Source organism: Erpetoichthys calabaricus, chromosome 16 (genome assembly GCF_900747795.2).
Source record: "Erpetoichthys calabaricus chromosome 16, fErpCal1.3, whole genome shotgun sequence".
NCBI lineage: Eukaryota > Metazoa > Chordata > Cladistia > Polypteriformes > Polypteridae > Erpetoichthys > Erpetoichthys calabaricus.
The window spans coordinates 76183867-76203337 of record NC_041409.2 but is presented as its reverse complement, the minus strand read 5'-3'; the positions used below and the strand labels follow the sequence as shown (position 1 = coordinate 76203337).

General features: G+C 35.4%; 1 protein-coding gene across 1 annotated transcript in view; it reads right to left on the bottom strand.

The window, feature by feature from the left end:
• The window catches only part of cdc42bpb (CDC42 binding protein kinase beta (DMPK-like)), a 227351-nt gene that overhangs the window by 10574 nt on the left and 197306 nt on the right, over positions 1–19471 (bottom strand). Inside the window, 10 exon segments of the mRNA XM_051919892.1 lie at positions 2764–2884; positions 3535–3723; positions 4043–4160; positions 7483–7603; positions 8654–8738; positions 8971–9068; positions 10575–11171; positions 13393–13455; positions 13760–13976; positions 16636–16717. Coding sequence (XP_051775852.1) covers positions 2764–2884; positions 3535–3723; positions 4043–4160; positions 7483–7603; positions 8654–8738; positions 8971–9068; positions 10575–11171; positions 13393–13455; positions 13760–13976; positions 16636–16717 — 1691 coding nt within the window.

The window sequence follows — 19471 nt, the reverse complement described above, 5'->3', positions numbered from 1 at the left end:
AATGCTTCCTAACAGTTTCAGGTTTACACATTATTGCAGCTTACACACTAATAAAACAAAAATGAACAGCTTTCTTTCTTTTTTACAGTGACGCTGTATTATATTAAATCATCATGAAATTTGCATGCAGTTTAATGAACAAGTTGCCAACCTACACTGTACTATGTTAACCGAAATATAAACCTAAATGAGATCAGTTCTAGCAGACAAATTTTAAAGTACTTAATGATAGTACTTAAAGATTAAAGAAAAACAAGGAAGGCTAAATAAAAGTGATGCTCTTTAAATATGATTTAAATACACCAGTTCTGCACCAGTTGAAGATAAAAGGGGGGTGGGGATGGTTTTCCTCTGTGAGGTTTCACGTCATTTGAAGGGAAGACCATGTGGAATTTACAAAAAAAACCCAAAAAATATTATATATATATATATATATATATATATAGAACAACATATTGGGCCCTGCCCCACCACCCCTATCTCGTATGGGCCTGTCATGTATTGTCCAATATGAGCAGGCATCCATCCATCCATTTTCCAACCCGCTGAATCCGAACACAGGGTCACGGGGGTCTGCTGGAGCCAATCCCAGCCAACACAGCACTACTTGTAAAAAATTTATCAAAAATAACTGATAATTTGATTAGCTTCACAGATAGAAGATACAGAGGATTTAGTTTTTGCTTTATTTTTTAAATAAAAACAAACATGCAAACAAAGAAAACTATCCTGTTAAAAATTAACTTTTTTTTGGCACAACTTTATAATGCACAGGATTTCTGTTTCTCTTGACATCTGATATTTGCCTGTATGCTTCACTTTATTATAGATCAAAGTTTCTAAGCAAAGTTAAACACTGTCAATATGTGTTTCCACTTCATTTTTGGTCCAATACACTCACTAATCCATTTTCTTAAAAAGCCAAGTGCCACACCATACTAACCAAAACCAAACAGCCTTGTATATTAATAGAGGACAAATACAGCTACAAAAATTTGACTATAGTTTTGAAATCACCATGTTGTCACAGGTCGAAACTAATTACTGACTGAAACATCACCATCTTCTCATTGAGGTTCTACCAGATCAGACCAGGTTCTTAACAGAAGGAAACAGCTAAGTCATAAAATTCTATTGTTGATTCCAATAAACACCATCTGATCTGATTCCTGAGTTCAAGAGTAAAAGCTGTAATTCTTATTATGTTGCTTTGAACAGTATTCTTGTGTGTTTTCAAAACATATTGTTTATGGTAGTTTTTGGAATATAACTGTAAAGACTTCTGACAAAGCAGAAGTGTCAATGGGATTATACGTGTGTGCCTTGCTGACTAGATCCTCCATCCTGGGATACTGGGTAGTATCCTATTTAGCACCCAGAATTGGCACTGGCCTCCAATGCCCCAAATTGAATCACCAGGTTAGAAAAATGGACGGATGGCTGATTAAATTATGGACAGCTATAATTGTGGTAAGGTACTGTGGTTATAAAACTTTCAAGACTTTCTTTAATATTGAATCAAGCAAAACAAGCCAACAAGACTATGTTTCTTGGTAAGTACAGTACATGATCAAGTATAAACCACACAAATATAATATTTGCATTTAAGAAGGAAAATTTAACAAAAAAAGGCACTTTTCAGAATTAGTTTGCTTGACTAAACTCATCAGGTTTTTTTTTTAAAACAAGACTATTTGTTATTCATTGGTGGTTAAGTTTATGACTGAGCAACATTTTGATAATATCAACTGATCAGTGGTACTGAGCCATTGTCTCAGGACACAAAAGAAAATTGTTTTTAAAGCTAGTTATCTTGGCAGTAACTGTTCATTTTCTTATGTAAACACATAACATTTCAATAAACAAACAAAAAAAAAAAAAAACTGCAACAACAAGTAGCAAGAATGTCTTGTGTTTTTACAAGAAGTCAGTATTTTTGCGGCCTCCCTTAGGATGCAAAACTGAAGCAATTTGCTTTGATATGTTAGTGCATACTTTTTTCAAGAAGTCTTGCGGCAACCAAGTTACTCACGGGATACGCCCATAAACCTTAATTTGAGTCCGGGTGTGTGTGTTTTTTCTGTTCTTTGCCCAGTCCAACTAATTCCATCCAGCATAACTTATGTTGAAATTGAGGCTCTAATGTGGCCGATCTGTTAGTGTTCTATCTGCAGACATCTGATATCAAAACAGGCCTTAATTGTCATTCAGGTGCTAAAGTGTGAATGTTGTTGCTGTTTCTCCAGAAGTAGGACAATCTTGGCATGCTACAGTTCAGAGGCTCAGTGTGCCTGTTTTGGCTAACTTCATAACTATAACATAAATCTGTTCTTTCTAACTAGACAATTATTTTAAGTATTTACTTTAACTTACTTTGATGTTATTTAAGTGTTGTGATGTACTTGTTGATTTTACTGACTCTTAAACTTAAAGACTATTAATTTTAAGTCCAGTGTATTCTAATATAAATCCAAATAACAATCGAGAATAAAAAACCTTAATAATATAGACTATGTACATTGTGATATATACTGTACTTTTGTAGGATATAATACTTAATGTTATGTTGCAAAGAGATCATTAATCTTCTGATTTATCCAGTCCATCTACAATCATTACCCATAAAAATGAATGATATTTTATACAGTACTATTTATAAAAATGTTAGTGATGCTCAAAAGTTTGTATTGAATAGTCCTCATTAAAGTCAAATTTACTCACTGTACAATACTTTGTCACAACTGACGACAGCGGAAAACATACCCGATGCTGTTCGTGTGATGTAACTTTTACTCCTCTGTTGATGCTGTCGAGTGATACTAGCAGATGACATGGGTCTTGGTCTATCTCTGGACTGATCATCTTGAGTTGTAGGCAAAACACTCTATATTGCATGTAAAAACCAAAAGAGAAATGAGGAATATGAAAAATTCATATGCAAAAGTTAGATCAACTATCTTTTATTTGTCTGGTAGACAGTTTGGCTAACCTTGTTGATATCTCTGCTGATATGTGACTATCATTGCTCCCTAAAGACTGTCAGAAAGTCTCCACAGTTCTTTCAGCAGAGAATAATGAAGTAGAAGAGGGCTTTGAAATTGCTTTAATTAGAGAAGAGTGTCTAAGTGGACAAATACCAGGAAATTTGATTGGATTTTATTATTTATATCACTCAACCCATTTCAGACACCACCTAGCAAACACGTATGTGCCAGTGAACGATACTATAATTGGAGATCTTGTTTTTTCTTTTTTACATTGTAAACATTTTCTTTAAAACACATTGCTCCCTTTGGTCAGTGTTTTGTTGTCCTTAAAAGTACACTTTAAAAAGTTATCTGTTTTACTAATGTAGCAACTGGTTTTCGGCTAGAAGCAGAAAAATACCGCAAAAAGAAACCACCACAATATTAGGCTGCTTTGATAGTTACAGAAGAAAAAAGAAATAAAGGAAACAAAACTAGGAGAAACTAGGCACATCCAGCAGGCAGGACATAGGTGGAGGGGGAGGAAGTGTGGGACAGCTATTCCTACCCTTGCTAAGGAAGTGGTGGAGGGAGAGGAGGAGGAAGAGAGCGGTGAGAGGCCTTGCAGTGAGGAATGGTCTTTCTGGAGATAGATTTCTGCAGAAATAGGGCTCATGTGATAGACGTGCTCAAAGTTGGTTGGAGGAGATATCAAAGCATGGTGTCGAGAGGATGAGGGGGAAGGAAATTCATTCTGCTACATCACCAGAAACAGAGAAACATACAAAGAAAGAAAGAAAAAGGGAAGAAAGCAACGAGAGATACTAGTTAATTCCAAAGAAAAGACACAAAAAAGTAACATCAAAGTGCTAGACCTGTAGTGGTAAGATTTATTTTATTTTTTGCAGGAAAGCCCTCCAGACAAATGATTTATGCCACAATAAGAGACCCACTATAAGGAAATAAGAATCCTCCAAATAGGATCATAAGACGATTACATTCAAATAAAGTGGCTTTTTATTGGCTAGTCCTACTGCCCATGAACTTTGTCCAGCATGTAATTTCCCAGGCCTTACCAAAGGTAGATCCATAAGAACTTGCATTCCATCACCTGGTCCCATATGAGCCACATGGTTGAAGTTTGTTGGATTGGAGATCATCCTAGACCTCATTTCTGGGTCCTTTAGCATCTCCCTGAAAATTTCAGCATAAAGACATGAACAGATGCATACAGATGATGCTTACCATAGGCACATGAATCATGTATATATTGTTAGTTTTAAGAGAGAAGTTAATATTTATAGGTATTGCACTCATATGTAAATTAAGAAAATGTTACTAACGGGGAACAAAATGCTTGTCAGAGTTAACAACAACATATGAAAACATTTCAGCTTCTAACAAATACTCAAACTTTTTTTTACACATAAAGTGAAGGAAACATTATTAGGAATAAGTCAATATTTTTAGCAATACTGTTTAGAAATCCCAAAGACACAGAAGAAAAATAACTCTAGTATAATATGCAGAAATTTTAGGTCTGAGGCCACCAAATTCTGAAATAGTTTACATTGCAATAAAAGCAATATTAGAGAGGTCAATTCAGTCTCCATTTCATGGCTGAGGAACCTTTTTTTTAGCCTAGCATATACTTATTAAGAGCTAATACTAAGTGTAGCAATGGTTTTGTTTGTTTGATATCATATCCTTTAAGCTTTGTGCCTCTTGTTAGCACCCTGTGGTATCCACTGTGCTACCTTGGAGTGAATGTGCTGTCATCACTGTTAGACCAATTCTGCTGGAATCAAATTTATCTTTTTGCTTTTTATTAGGACAATGGAATCTTTTACTAAAGTAAAAGAAAAACTTTTACTAAATGAAGCACTTTAATTAGTGTTAAAAATCTAGTGTAAATATCTATGCACATTATTACATAGGATTTTCAGCATTTTAGTTGCATGTTACCATGCTTTAAATTGAAACTAAACTGTATTTATAATAAGTCTGTAGTACCCTGAGATTATAAAGCCAATGTTGCATTACAGCATGTCTCATTTAATTACTGCAGTTGCTGAGTCTCAATACATCTGAAAACATCAAGTTACATGACTAGAAATCTCAGGGTGACTACATGATTCTCTTACAATTTTTCATTGTTGTTCCAAATTTCATATTGTGAGATTCATGAAAATACTATTAAGTCGCCTCATTTTGGCAGTCAATCAATGTAGCACATGTTGGAATAAGAAGTGGAGCTTTACAAATGTAAACAAACCACAACGTAAAGAAGTAAGCACTCACTGCCTTTGCCATAGCTTATGCTCTCCTGTGCAGACATGTGCAGGCTCAAACTCTGATAAGCTCACCTCCATTTGCAAAGTGCAAAACACTTGGTTTTATCTTTATTCATATAGTTACCTTTGCTCTGGGAACTGTATACATTGTATTTCAGTTTGAGTGCTCACTGGTTGTTGAAAAATAAAACAACTATGATATAATTAACCAGTTTGATTTTGCTGCAGTAAACTGCAGGGAGCTGCAGAGGGCTATGACCAAGTTTTTGGAGCTGTCACACTACATGTGTGGTAACTGTTTACAATTTGCTGTTGTGTTATTATTTTGTAAAAGAAGGCTACGAGTGAAAGCGGAAAGAAAATTTACATATTGTAACAATGGCCTAATTGAAATGTGCATTAGGGGAATAAACTAAAATAAATTAATTAGCACTTATGAGGGTGATGTAGAGAGTGTAGCATGATTAACTATTTAAACTGTTAATCAAACTACCAGAAGGAGGCAGGGTTCAGTATATCTTGCAATATTACTCGCGCGCAATGTAAAAACCTACTAACTTCCATTTTTTTCAAAATTGATTTTTTTTTTTTTTTTTTTAATTTTTGGAGTTACTAGGTCTTTCTGTTATAAGGTAGTGGTGATGGCCAAATAGGTCTTCATTCTGGTCACAGCACGATGGAAGAAGCTAGCATGTACACAGTATTTTACATACTGCAGGAAAAAAACCTAGCAACTCCACTGACCCAAGAAGATGTGACATACTAAGTTTTTCCATAGTTGGAGAGATTACAGCAGATGACTTATTAATAGGAACTGTGCTACAATGCTATTTTTCCAAGCTATCAAGCTGCAAATGCATTTAAGCACATTCTTTTGCTACAGTCCTGCAGACATGCACAGAAACGCAAACATGATATGGAAAATGTCACCTCTGAGCAAGAGACTGAGGTTATCTAATTCAGTTGCTTCTGGTGCACTTCAATCACTAAATGAAAGTATAAGAGAAACTAGCAGAGCACTAGCATTTAAGGCCATCACAAAGATAAAAATATTTGTCCTAATGTGACTAGTGAGTAACTGCTAATTATCTGTAGTTGGAGTTGCAGTCCAATTTTGTTTAATGTTTAAGAGCAAAATCATACCCTTTTATTTTTGTCCTTCGCATTTTACTTCTGCTAAAGTGAGGTGGGTTAAATTAAGATTTTAGTGTATGCAGATACACAGTTATCTGCATGAAAGAAACCTAAATCTATGATGTTTTTTAGTTTTATAATTAATTATTGGTTTCATAAACCATAAAAATACAAAATTATGAAATGTACAATATAATTATGTGATATATTACAGCTTTATCGTTACTATGCCGATTATGTGATTACATAACCACAGCATTTGACTTAAAAGTAATACTCTACCACTACAATGAATGTGAACATACAGTATGTTTCATATAGCTCCTTTAACGGCAAAATCAAATAACAGCCAAAAATTAAATGTTGAAGAGCAGAGACTGGGAGGAAAAATATTAATTTTGGTTATTTTTATAGGCTTTGTGATTTTGTGAATATTCAGAATATATGTACATGTAAAAAATCTGAATCTGCGCTACAGGAAGTTTTGTTCTTCTTAACATGTCTGTTTAAGTTAATGATACTTATGTCAAAGAATTTAATTTTCAGCTTACTGAGACTGGTGGTGCCATTTACTATTTCCCGTTTCTTTCTTGTTATACAATTTTCTTGTTTCTTCTCCTAACCAATTTGTGCTTAAGTAAAAAGATCCATATCAACAGCAAAATATACTTTATTATGGCACTGGTGAACCTTTTTAGTACAGATATATACATGATGGAAGAAGACTCAACTTTCCTCTCTTGCATACTAGAACTGTTATTCCTGAGTTGCCAGAAAATGCCTTGACCATGCTTTACTGTATCACATTAACTGCTGTTTAAACTAAATTATTTTTATGTAGAGCTTTCTTCTCCATTGTTTTACTCCTAGCATCTGCCAATACTACATTTGTACTTCTACCTGTATCATGTTCATTAACTTTTGTCTAATGCGATATTGTTTCTTCTGTGTCTTGTGAAGATGCATCTGTTAACTCTGTTCAAAAAACATATTACTGTTATGCCAGGCAGATAAGTAATTTAGTGGCATAGTATTAGCTGCAACAGATAAAACTAGCATTAGATACATTTGCAGCTTTATCAACTCACCATCTTTGCTGCATCTTTTCCTCCAGTGGTGCCTTAAATACAAACTTTCTTTTGCTTCGAGTGCGTACCATTTGCTTCTTACTGTTGTCGCAGGTTTCTGGAATGGCCAGTTCAGCAGTTTCTACACAAAACATTTAGCAATTCCTTAAAATTGCTCCCAAAATTGTAACGGTGGTAAAAGAGGACAAAGGAAGGAAGTTTTCAAAATATCAGACATAAATGATGTTCTATTTACAAAGGACTGCAACTATCAAATATATGCTTGATTTTCCTACCTGTGTAGAAAATAATATTAATTATATGTAAAGAACAGTTTATAGTAAAATTAAAAATGGTATTGTTACTAAAAGGAAAAAAGTAACACTAAAACCCCAGAAAATGCAGCATTTATTATTAAATAATGTTGTTAGTGTTGTGTGGGAAGACATGATTAACTAAAGGAAAATACACTTCTGGGACAACCTGCTAAAATCTTAGTAGTGGATTGTGGTGAATTATACTATTGAAAAGGCAGCACCTATAGGGGTTATTTTTAAAAATCTATCTTTGCTTCAGTCCATGTACTGTAAAAATTCAGTGCATGAAAGAAAACACAAGAAAAGCAACATCTTGATGGGTAGCAAAACTTAATTTGTTAAGGCAACAATAAAGGTAAAGATAATATTTCCTTTGTGAAGTTTTGAAATAACTTCACACTCATGTTATTTTCATGCAATCTGAATAAGTGCTTTGTGGTCCTATTACTTTTTATTGCATATTGAAGTTTATGCTGCTCATAAAACCAAGTCTTTCTACCTTTTGACAAAAAAAGCAAAAAACAAACAAAAAAAAAACCCATAATATTTTGGGGAAAAAATACTTGTTTCTCTTGACCTCTAATAAGCTATATACCAACAGTGTACCAGATTTGTCATTTTAAATGACAAAGTCTTCAATTTAAGAACATAAGAAAAAAGAGACAAATAATATATCAAGGACACATATAGACTAAACAAAAACTTTATGAAACTACACTCTATAATACTAGTGGACTGAATGGCATTTGCCTTGTACAATGGTAACAATATCTTAAGCAATAATAGAAAAAAAATAATAATATCAGCCTCTAACTTGTTACCAGAAGTATCAAAATGCTCTGACAACTTAATATTATTCACCATGCAGTACTAACCAGTGTAGTTGTTACTGAAGTATAACAGTCTTGGCTGCTCCCAGCTGAGGATGTTTAGTGTGCCTTCAACATTTAATGGCCTGATCTGTGGGAAATCATTTGCAACATTAGGATGCTTTAAATATGTTCCTTCTGCCTCAGCTTTCAGTTTCATTGTCATAGGAATACTTACTGTCTGCCCTTTTGGTTGTTCCAATTTGTCTTATGAGCTCATATCACCAAAACAACCCATTAGAAAAAAAAACTTAAACACAAACCAAACTAATACATAGCATCAGAACTCTAGCTGTAGAGGTTCAAATTATAAAATGACTTACTTTCCTTAAAGCAATAGTTTGAACCCACTCCATTGAAGTGACATCAAAGACATCAACACCATAATCACTGTAGACAGTAAGGTAGGATGAACTGTAACCTGGCAGAGATAAGAAAACCTATATTTACTGAGGATCAAGCAAGCCCGGGAATGCTTTAAAAAGGTGATGTAAGGTAACTGAAAGCCTATGGATAAGACCACAGAGATAAGGTAGGTGAAATTACACCTTATCCACTAGAATCTAGGCCAGATATCAGTTTTATTTCCTCAACCTTTCCCCTCATCCTGAAATCACCTACATTTTTTTTTATGGTTTTGACCATCTTCAGAGCTTAGAAAGTGTTAATCTTGGAACACCATCAGGTAATTCATGCCAGTGTTGTAGTCAATAATTGGTTTTAGGACATGCAATATAGGGAACAAGAAAGCAAACGAAACACTGCCTCTCTTTGAGTTGTCTAATTATTGGAGATTTTGGCATCAAAGGAAAAGACACAACAGAAACAGTTTAAACTATTTTTCTGACAATAACTACCCTAGTGAACAGAGGAAGCAGCTTTTGGCGTGTTAACTAAACCAAATGCTTTAAAAACATTATAGTAGGAAAAAGGCTAATTTCAAACACTCCCGCCCCCCCAAATACTCACATAATTTCTACAGTTTATAGATTGTCACTGTTTAAGTTGACCTGATTTGCTTTACTTTTCCATCTTCTCTTGTGAAAAATTGCATTCATTTGACTTTAATTTTTGACTGTTTTATTTAATTGTATTTTTACATGCCTCCAAAGTGCTGACTGAATGCAACAGCCACAATCCACTTCTACATCCAAAATCTATCAGGAATGGAGTGACTATATTGACAGGTTTTAAATTTAGTAATTTTTATTTTGAGATTTCTTAAATTTACCAAGACATGTCATTTAATATGAATGTAATTTCATGCACATTCTGTAAGCCAGTGATAGCCAACTATATACAGGGCTCCTGTATCTCACATATACTATGTTAACTGCCTGTACTGAAGAATTGAAGAACAAAGTACTACTCAGCATGCTAAACATACATTTCATGTCTAAGAGTATGAATTCACTCTCAGCAGGACCTGCAAAAAATTACTGCAATACCCAGCATGGCATTTCAGTTTATCATGTGACTTAGAATGGGTTCTGATGGGTGGACATGATAGTTTATATTATATTAGTAATGTGATACCTTTCTTAACTTTGAAATACGATGTTTTACATGTTCATACAGCATTGCAAAGCCCGATTATCTTGACATTTTTTAGTTTATTAATAGCAATGTAGGATGTAAATGTATTAAACAAAGAAATAATCTGACCTGAAGTATGCCATTCACATTAAACACTAAAAATAAACCTACAAATATGATCATTAACAATACCATGTACCCAAAAGACGTTTAAAAAACATTTCTTGGTATTTGCTACTTAATTTGATGAAGTCAATAGAATTTGTTTGACCCTTTACTTGTACTCTAAGATCATAAAGCCACCATTAGGTCAGCTAATAAATGGTCTAAGTTTATATAAAGCCAAAAACTTTGGTTAAATTGCAGAATGAAAAACTTCAAAACCACTTACTACACGCGATCGGAGTTGCTGGCCACATAAGCTCCTGCATTCGTGTCCTTCGACCTTGAGAATCCACATAGATGCCAAGATGGCTAAAGCAGAGAAGGTATTCATTGGTACTAACATCTACAGCACAAAGAGCATCCAATGTCTGCTGGCTAAGGAAGGCTAAGGAGCTGTCAGTTGGATTGACCAAGTTTGTGATAGAACCTTCTCCCTGGAGACTAAGCAATGAGAATCCAGAAGGATAGCCAACACAAAGCTGATCCCTGAACAGGGCCATCCACTGAATTGTTCCAGGTGCATTCAACTCCATTATTTTCTTGTGGTGAGGTTTACTTCTGGTAATCTCATAGCACAACACTTGCCTCTTTACTGCTACTAACACACAAGTAGGTCCACCTTGCCTGAGGGAACCTGTGGTAAGAGTCTGACATCCCTTGGTGTCAGGAAGTTTGACATCATAATTTGTTTCAGGCCCATCCAGTGTAGACCATGGGTATAAGTGCACATGACGGTTACGGCCACATATGAGGATGATTATTTTTTCTTTGGGAATGAGCTCAATCTGGTGCACTCTCTTACAGTCAGCAGCTCGTACTATTACTGCAAAAAACAAAAAAATCTGATGTAATTTTTCCATTAAGATATTTCTTTTTGTTTTACGCAACTCAAATACAACTAGGTAAATTATACTTTTAAGTCTAAGTGACATATACAGTAAATACAAAAAAGTCTTAAATAGAAAAAAATCAAACACAATTTTTTTATACATAAACTATAAAGTATATAATAAATTGTAAACATGTACAAATTAATTTTAACACTGAAACTGTAGCCCCACATTGTAATAATTACAATGATAAATGATTTAACTACAGTAATCCCTCGCTGTATCGCGCTTCGACTTTCTTGGCTTCACTCTATCGTGGATTTTATATGTAAGCATATTTAAATATATATCGTGGATTTTTCACTAGTTCGTGGGTTTCAGTGGACAATGGGTCTTTTAATTTCTGGTACATGCTTCCTCAGTTGGTTTGCCCAGTTGATTTCATACAAGGGATGCTATTGGCAGATGGCTGAGAAGCTACCCAATCAGAGCATGTATTACATATTAAATAAAACTCCTCAAATATACTGTGAGCAGGAGGGCTGTTCGCACCCATAGAGGATATGGACGCTCCTCAAAAAAACGCTGAAAGACTATCTTCACATTGCTCCCTTCCTTGCTGGGCTTACTTGTGGCTGCTTTGTTGCGCGATATGCTTCCCGCATGGTGCTTCGCATACTTAAAAGCCCAAACAGCACCTATTGTTTTTGATTATTTGCTTTTCTCTCTCTCTCTCTCTTGCTCTGACATTCTCTGCTCCTGATGGAGGGGGTTTGAGCAAGGGAGCTGCACCCCTAGAGGATACAGACACTCGTGTAAAAAATGCTGAAAGACTACTTTCACATTGCTCCCTTCCTTGCTGGGCTTACTTGCGGCTGCACTGTCAAGCAATATACTTCCCGCAAGGTGCTTTGCATACTTAAAAACTCGAACGGTACGTATTGATTTTTGATTGTTTGTTTTTCTCGGTCTCTCTCACTCTCTCTGACATTCTCTGCTCCTGACGGAGGGGGTGTGAGCAGAGGGGCTATTCGCACACTGGCCTAGAGGATACGGACGCTCCTCTAAAAAATGCTGAAAGACTACCTTCACATTGCTCCCTTTCTTGCAGCTGCTTTGTCCGGCGGTGCTTCGCATACTTAAAAGCCAAACAGCCCTATTGATTTTTGATTGTTTGCTTTTCTCTCTCTCTCTCTCTGACATTCTCTGCTCCTGACGCACAGTCCTTTGAAGAGGAAGATATGTTTGCATTTTTTAATTGTGAGACGGCACTGTCATCTCTGTCTCATCACACAGCATGTTTAAACTTTTGAAAAAGACACAAATGTTTGTTTGCAGTGTTTGAATAAAGTTCCTGTCTCTATATAACCTCCTGTGTTTCTGTGCAAATCTGTGACCCAAATGTGTCAATATAAAAATAACCATATAAACAAACGGTTTTTACTTCGCGGATTTTCACTTTTCGCGGGGGGTTCTGGATCGCAACCCCTGCGATGGAGGAGGGATCACTATAAATAAAAAGGTAAATGAGTTCACTACTCCTTCCTTAAAGCTTCAGAACAATAACTTTGATATCGTACATGCCTCAGGATGACATTCAGAATCACAAAAACACATCAAAAAGCACCAAGTTCCACAGTGCTCTTTGTTTGAAAAATTCTGTGCACTATGGATCTGTACGACTCTCTAAATCAATGGCAATATGCCAAAATGCTTTGGCTGAACCAGTTTTTCAGTGAATAAGTATAAAAAACTGTTACAAACTAACTATGTTAGAACTATGCATTGCTATTAATTCACTAATTTTATAAATTGTCATGTGCCACTAATTATCATCAATTAACTGCTAAAAAATGGTGTGATACAGTATATGGTAATATGAACAGATGCTGTTAACAAGGTCTAGAAGACATATATTAAAATGGCCACAAAAAGTATTTAGTGTTCAGTGGCATTTGTTTAGTATAAACAATTAATCTGCTAATGAATGTTTAGCACCATTTTCTTATGAAACAACTATAAATCACTTACTGTGGCTTACCATTTTTTTGGCTAAAGTGGTTTTTGCACGTTTCTAATTAAATATTTAATCTCATTTAACTACAAGTAGTCTATCCCATTGTTAACTAAATTATAGGTATCCCTTAAAAGAACAATGTAAGTAAAATGCATTAAGTATATATTGTATTTGAGAAAACAGAAGGGTATTCCTACCATCTCTTGTAACTTCTACAACATATAGACCTTCCTCTGTGCCAAGGGCAATGCGCTCCCGGTCTAAGAGAAGAAGAAGAAGAAGAAAAAAAACAATCAAACAAAAAAAAACATTAGAAGCAAGCAGAGTCAAAATAAAATACAATAATCCAACACGAAGGTATAAGCTCTGCCACCACAAAATAGAATTGTAAACAGGTGTGTAGAAGATGATAAGTAAGATGAATTAGGCCACAACATTGTATATATTAAACATTTAAAAGGCAAACAACAGGATGAATGTAATGCATCCCTGTCGTTTCAAGCACAAAATCACAAGAGAAATCAAATGGGGTGTTAAATGAAGAAATATAAAGGGGTCTCTTACCTACAATAGCAGCAGATAATGTTGTTTTAATTGCAGGCAGTGTATTATCATAGGCTTCCTGTGGGACATGCACCACTCTGTTTTTCAGTTTGTTCTTGTTCAAGATATTTTGCAGCCCCTCCAGGATTCCAACCCACTTCCTCTTTTCTACTTCACTTTCAGCCAAGATTAGCAGTGAATAGGTCTTTGAAGGAGAACTCAAAAGAGAAGAAGTTACCTAAAAACAGGACACCCAGATTTTCAAGTTACATCATGGAGATTAATACACTATAAGGGGGTGATATTTGCTCAAGTACAAACAAAAAAAGGTCTGATGTAACCTCATATGATACTGAACTATAGTAAAACTTGTATAAATACTAGGGGGCTTCGCTCGCCAACCCCTATGTTTGGTTTACTGGATATACAATACAATTTATTTTTTGTATAGCCCAAAATCACACAAGAAGTGCCGCAATGGGCTTTAACAGGCCCTGCCTCTTGACAGCCCCCCAGCCTTGACCCTCTAAGAAAACCAGAAAAAACTCCCAAAAAAAAACCCTTGTAGGGAAAAAACAGAAGAAACCTAGGGAAAGGCAGTTCAAAGAGAGACCCCTTTCCAGGTAGGTTGGGCGTGCAATGGGTGTCAAAAAGAAGGGGGTCAATACAATACAGTACAATACATAGAACAGAATAAATCCTCAATACAGTATAAAAATAAAAATTCTAGAAGTACAGAGTAGAATTTCACATTAGATGATATCACATAATATGATTTGGATTTGTTTTAAGTCCTGGAGACCTCATTCATCAAGCTGCCTCCCCCATTTTGCCATTCCACATCTGAAATAGCGCTAATCCGATGAAAGAACCCCTCATTCTCACGTCCCCATTCATCAGGGATGACTTTACCTTAGGCAGGCAATCTAAAATTTAAAGAGATTGTTATTTTCTTGTGAATTGTTACATATGCATTATTTTCACTTTTACTTTTCAAAACTTTTGTAAAAACAATACTTGTTTCTTTATTTCCTGCCCCACGCGTGGTTACATCTCTTTCTTCCCAGACGTATAATACTGCTCGTGTTGTGAAGGGTGTTGCGGCTGAACGTACGCTAAGGATATGCCTTTGGATCATTTGCTGTCTTTTTGCTGCTTGCTAGCTGCCTCTTCTGCCTGTCGCATGTCGTTGTTTTAAGAGTTCGGAGCACATGATGCTTGCCTGCCAAAAGCAATCCAACAACTGCTAGCTTAGAGGTCTGTTGACTTGTTTTAAATGATGGCTCACTGCCTGGTCTCCCGTAACGTTGTAAAAGCAATACCTGTCTTTTATTTCTGGCCCCGGGCGTGGTTGAATTCTTTCTTGCAGGATGTATAACGCTGCTCGCATTCGGTTGGGGTAGCTGATATCGCGCTGCCCTTCGATCTTTTTAAAGCCTGTACAGCTGCTGTCCTTTTTGCCACGGCCCTGGGACAATCTCTTGGCACCAAGTCTCATGTTTACGGTCCCCGTGAGACGCACCGTGGCAAGTCTCCTTGGTCTCGTGGGTCTTTAAAATGTCTTTCGAGATTATCACATATTGTAGCCTTGCATTTGCTTTCCATTCCAGGATTTTCTTTTATATATAGAGAGATATGATGTAAATAGGCAAACAATATCTTTGTATAAGATATAAAATGTCTTAAAGTTGTGCATGAAATTGTATAATATGAATTCTCAAAGTGCTAAAACCAAATAAAATATGTGCAAGAAACTCAGATGAGTGAATTCTAACAGGTCTGGCACAGGTGATACAATCAGAATGAGGGTGTACTGTAACTGAACAAGGACAAAGCACCAAGTGGGAGGAGCATTTTATAGCACATAGAGTTGATTCACAATTACTTAATGCATACGCTTTTTATAAAAAGCTGGACTGTTCTGTTATCAAATTGGGAAAGTGACTTAGCCAGTTCCTAAGTTATGAAGTGAAATATTTATACATTAAACAATTAACAAGAAATAAATCTCCTGTGTTTAAATTGATATAACATTTACTCTAAATCTACAAACACAATATGTTGGGCCCAATATAAAATGGTGAAACTAATATACAAGAGAAGTTTATTGTTACAGTGCAATACTGTGAATTAAAAGTGCAGTTTCATTTTTTAGATATCACCACTGAAGATCAGAAGCACTTATTTTAAAAAAAGTTGAACTACTCTTTGTAGTTTCTAATTTTCAGTTTACAACTAAGATGGACCATTTCCATTTTAGATAGGACGAAAGTCTTCCTAAAAGACAACATCCTCCTCATCACTTCCGTGGTAGCCATGCCTCTAAAAGGTCTCAAAGCATTGTCCCTTTAATAAAGAGGATCACTGTACTAAAAAATCAAATGTATTATTCTGGACACACAGAAATTTGGACTGAATTAGCTAATAGCACGGACAGAGCAGAAATATACATTATAGCGGTTTTATTTGCCGAAATTCCCCAGAAAAGAAAAATCGATTTACTGATGTGATGCATGCATTCAGAGCAACAAGGAGTTATATCAGACTGAAAACTCTTTGCCACACAACAGGATACAGAAAGGGCCAGAATGGGGTTTGTTAAGTTTAGTTTGGCAATAGTTCAGGAAAACTCAAGTATGCCACTGATGCAATAGGAGCCAATTCCAAACTTTTCTAAAAAGATATCTCATAAAGACACTTTCCCAAAAATATCTACTGAAATTTTCAAGATATAAAGTGCAAATTGACAAACCAGTATTATTTAATTGAGCCAAGAAACCAGCAAAAATGATGACCTTTTTACTTAAATTCTGACGTTGATTACTCACAGAGGTCTGAGTTTCATTGTATTGACTGAGATCCAATTCTTACAAATGAGAAACCCTTAGCATACAAACCTTAAAAATGCAGGGTACATCTTTTCTTGTTGCATGAATCACATCAGATGCCAATACAGAGCTTACAGAAAAATCTTCATCTCTGTAATTATAAATTAATACAAAAAATAAGAATCCTCTCATATAATAATTTCCTGTTCAAAGTCAAACACATGCATGGTACAACAGACTTGATTAGAAGGAAACATCTACATTGACAGACAATATCATAGGGATATAAAGACTATGTTCCCCATTGAGTTCTGAGTAAAATGATGTTATTTAATCAAGGTGAATTTCACTCAAAATATGAATGGTTCTGTTCATGCTTAAATACTCCTTATTAATGCTGTGCATGATTCATCATATTTTCATTATTACCATCTAGCTGTGTACAGTTAAGTACCAGGTGGCCTCATGTTTAAGAACTCCAATATCAAGTAAAACATTGCCTAGTGATAATTATCTTCACTAGTCCGTAAAAAACAAAGGAGGCCATAGATATCTCTTTTTCTCTACCTTTTAGCATAAACGAAAGGGCGCAGGGGCTACAAAAGTACATAAAAATTACTTATGTTATCCAAGTTTTTCAAAATCATTATAAGAATAAAATAGATAAAAAAGCAGAAATTCTTCAGCAACAGTCTACCTTTTGATATAAAACCTGGGAGGGAAACCGAGTCTAGGAAGAATGCATTTGTGACACATTCAATTATAATACAAATGTTGGCCACAAAATAAACTTGCTGTTGTTGTTAGGAAATGGTGTGAATTTGAATATTTTATTGTTGTTTTTGAATTATTATTTTTCATATCTTTGTTATAGTCGTAATTAAGTCCTTTAATTTTAAGTGTGCCTCCATGCCATATACAAGTACATTATGGGTGAAGCACCAGGAGGCAGGGCCACCCTGACACCACCACTCCTAAGCTCTACCTCTGGCTATTTAATACCAAAGAAGAGGAAGATGGTCGTTACATTTGTGGAGGAGTTCTTGTATGAGTATTACCGTTTCATTGGATTTTCTTGTTTTGCTGTTTTTCTTGCTTCTGTTCTGTGGATTGTGATCTTTGAATTGTGTTTTGGAGTTGTTCGCCTTGGACTGCCATTTTAGGCAAAATCTTTGTTTCTTAACTCTTTTGAGCATTTTGTTACATTTTTTACTTTTGTATTAATAAAACGTTATTCTTAAAGCTTCCTTTTGTTTTCTTCTGTTTACAGTCCAGAATGTTTTTGTTACCTTTTTTCTTGTGGAACTTTTTGATATATTTCTTGTTATTTTACCAGCTTCCCATGTTTGGGGCCTGCAAGGTCGAAGACTACTGTTAGTAGTGTTGATTAAGCTGGACAGGGTGAGCCTCTTCTGGGCTGGCCAGTGAAGAGTTCTGGTCTCAATTATGTGGTATTTCTGGAGGCTTCAACTACACTTTTGTCATGTATTACACAAGTTATCAGAACAATTATGTGAAATTCTACAGATAAAGCATAACAAAAAAAAATTATTAATGAGCACAACCTTTTAACTATTCATAAGTTTTTGTTTAGAAAAGTCACTCCATATGCTATCACTGTATTTATTTGCATAAATAGGTTATTTTATTGATGTGTATGTATTTTATGCTCTAGATGAGAAGGCTAACAAATACAGTAGAACCTCTAGTCACGAACATTTCCGAACATGTACAAATCGGGTTACGATCAAAAACTTTGCCAAAATTTTGCATCTGTTCACAACCACACGCTCTGGTGGCGAACAAAAACACTGGCGGCCAGTTTCCCTACGCGCGTTCGTACTTACCAATGATTTCCCATTCTCCGTTTCCCATTTTCTTTTGTTTGCGTATACAGGGCCTAACAAATCAGCTGATGTTGAAAAAGTAGTTACAATGTTAACCAAGCAGAGGCCTCAAGTGCTGGAAGAGGTGGAAAAACTGTTGCTAGTGTGGTTGAATGAGAAGCAACTTGCAGGGGATAGCATAAGCGAGGCAATCATATGCAAGAAAGCCAGGAAGATTCATGGCGATTTGCTGGAAAAGAAATCCTTCGAGTGGCGAAGGCGAGGAATTTAAAGCCAGTAAGAGGATGGTTTGAACAGTTTCGCAAGAGAAGTGGCATTTAATTTTTTTTCCCTGTGCTTAAAACTCATAAAAACGTGTTTACAGCGAGTGGTTCGTAACTCTTACAATGTTAGTGTTCTCTGTTGTTCAAGGTTTTCTCAGTGTTATTCAGTGTTTTTACATTTAGTTTACTATTACACTGTGCATTCTATGGTATAATTAACTATTTTTGTGCTTAAAAAATATATTTACATACAGTTTGTATGGTCTGGAACAGATTAATTGTATTTACATATAATCTTATGGGGAAATTACGTTCGGGTCGCGTCCAGAGTTTTGGAACGAATTACAGTCATGACCAGAGGTACCACTGTACCATGAAAACAAGCTATTCTAACAACTTTATACGCTGTCTGATTTTATTCAGCAGTAGTAGTGTGGATGAAAAGCACCACAATATATCTGCGATAAACTACTAATGGAAAACTGTGTGACACTGATTTTATCAAATATAGACCGAGTACATGCCCGAGAGTTGTGGCATGTTACGTGTTTGACTAGAATATGCAAGTAACAATTTGACTAGATAGATAGATAGATAGATAGATAGATAGATAGATAGATAGATAGATAGATAGATAGATAGATAGATAGATAGATAGATAGATAGATAGATAGATAGATAGATAGATAGATAGATAGATAGATAGATAGATAGATAGATAGATAGATAGATAGATAGATAGATAGATAGATAGATAGATAGATAGATAGATAGATAGATAGATAGATAGATAGA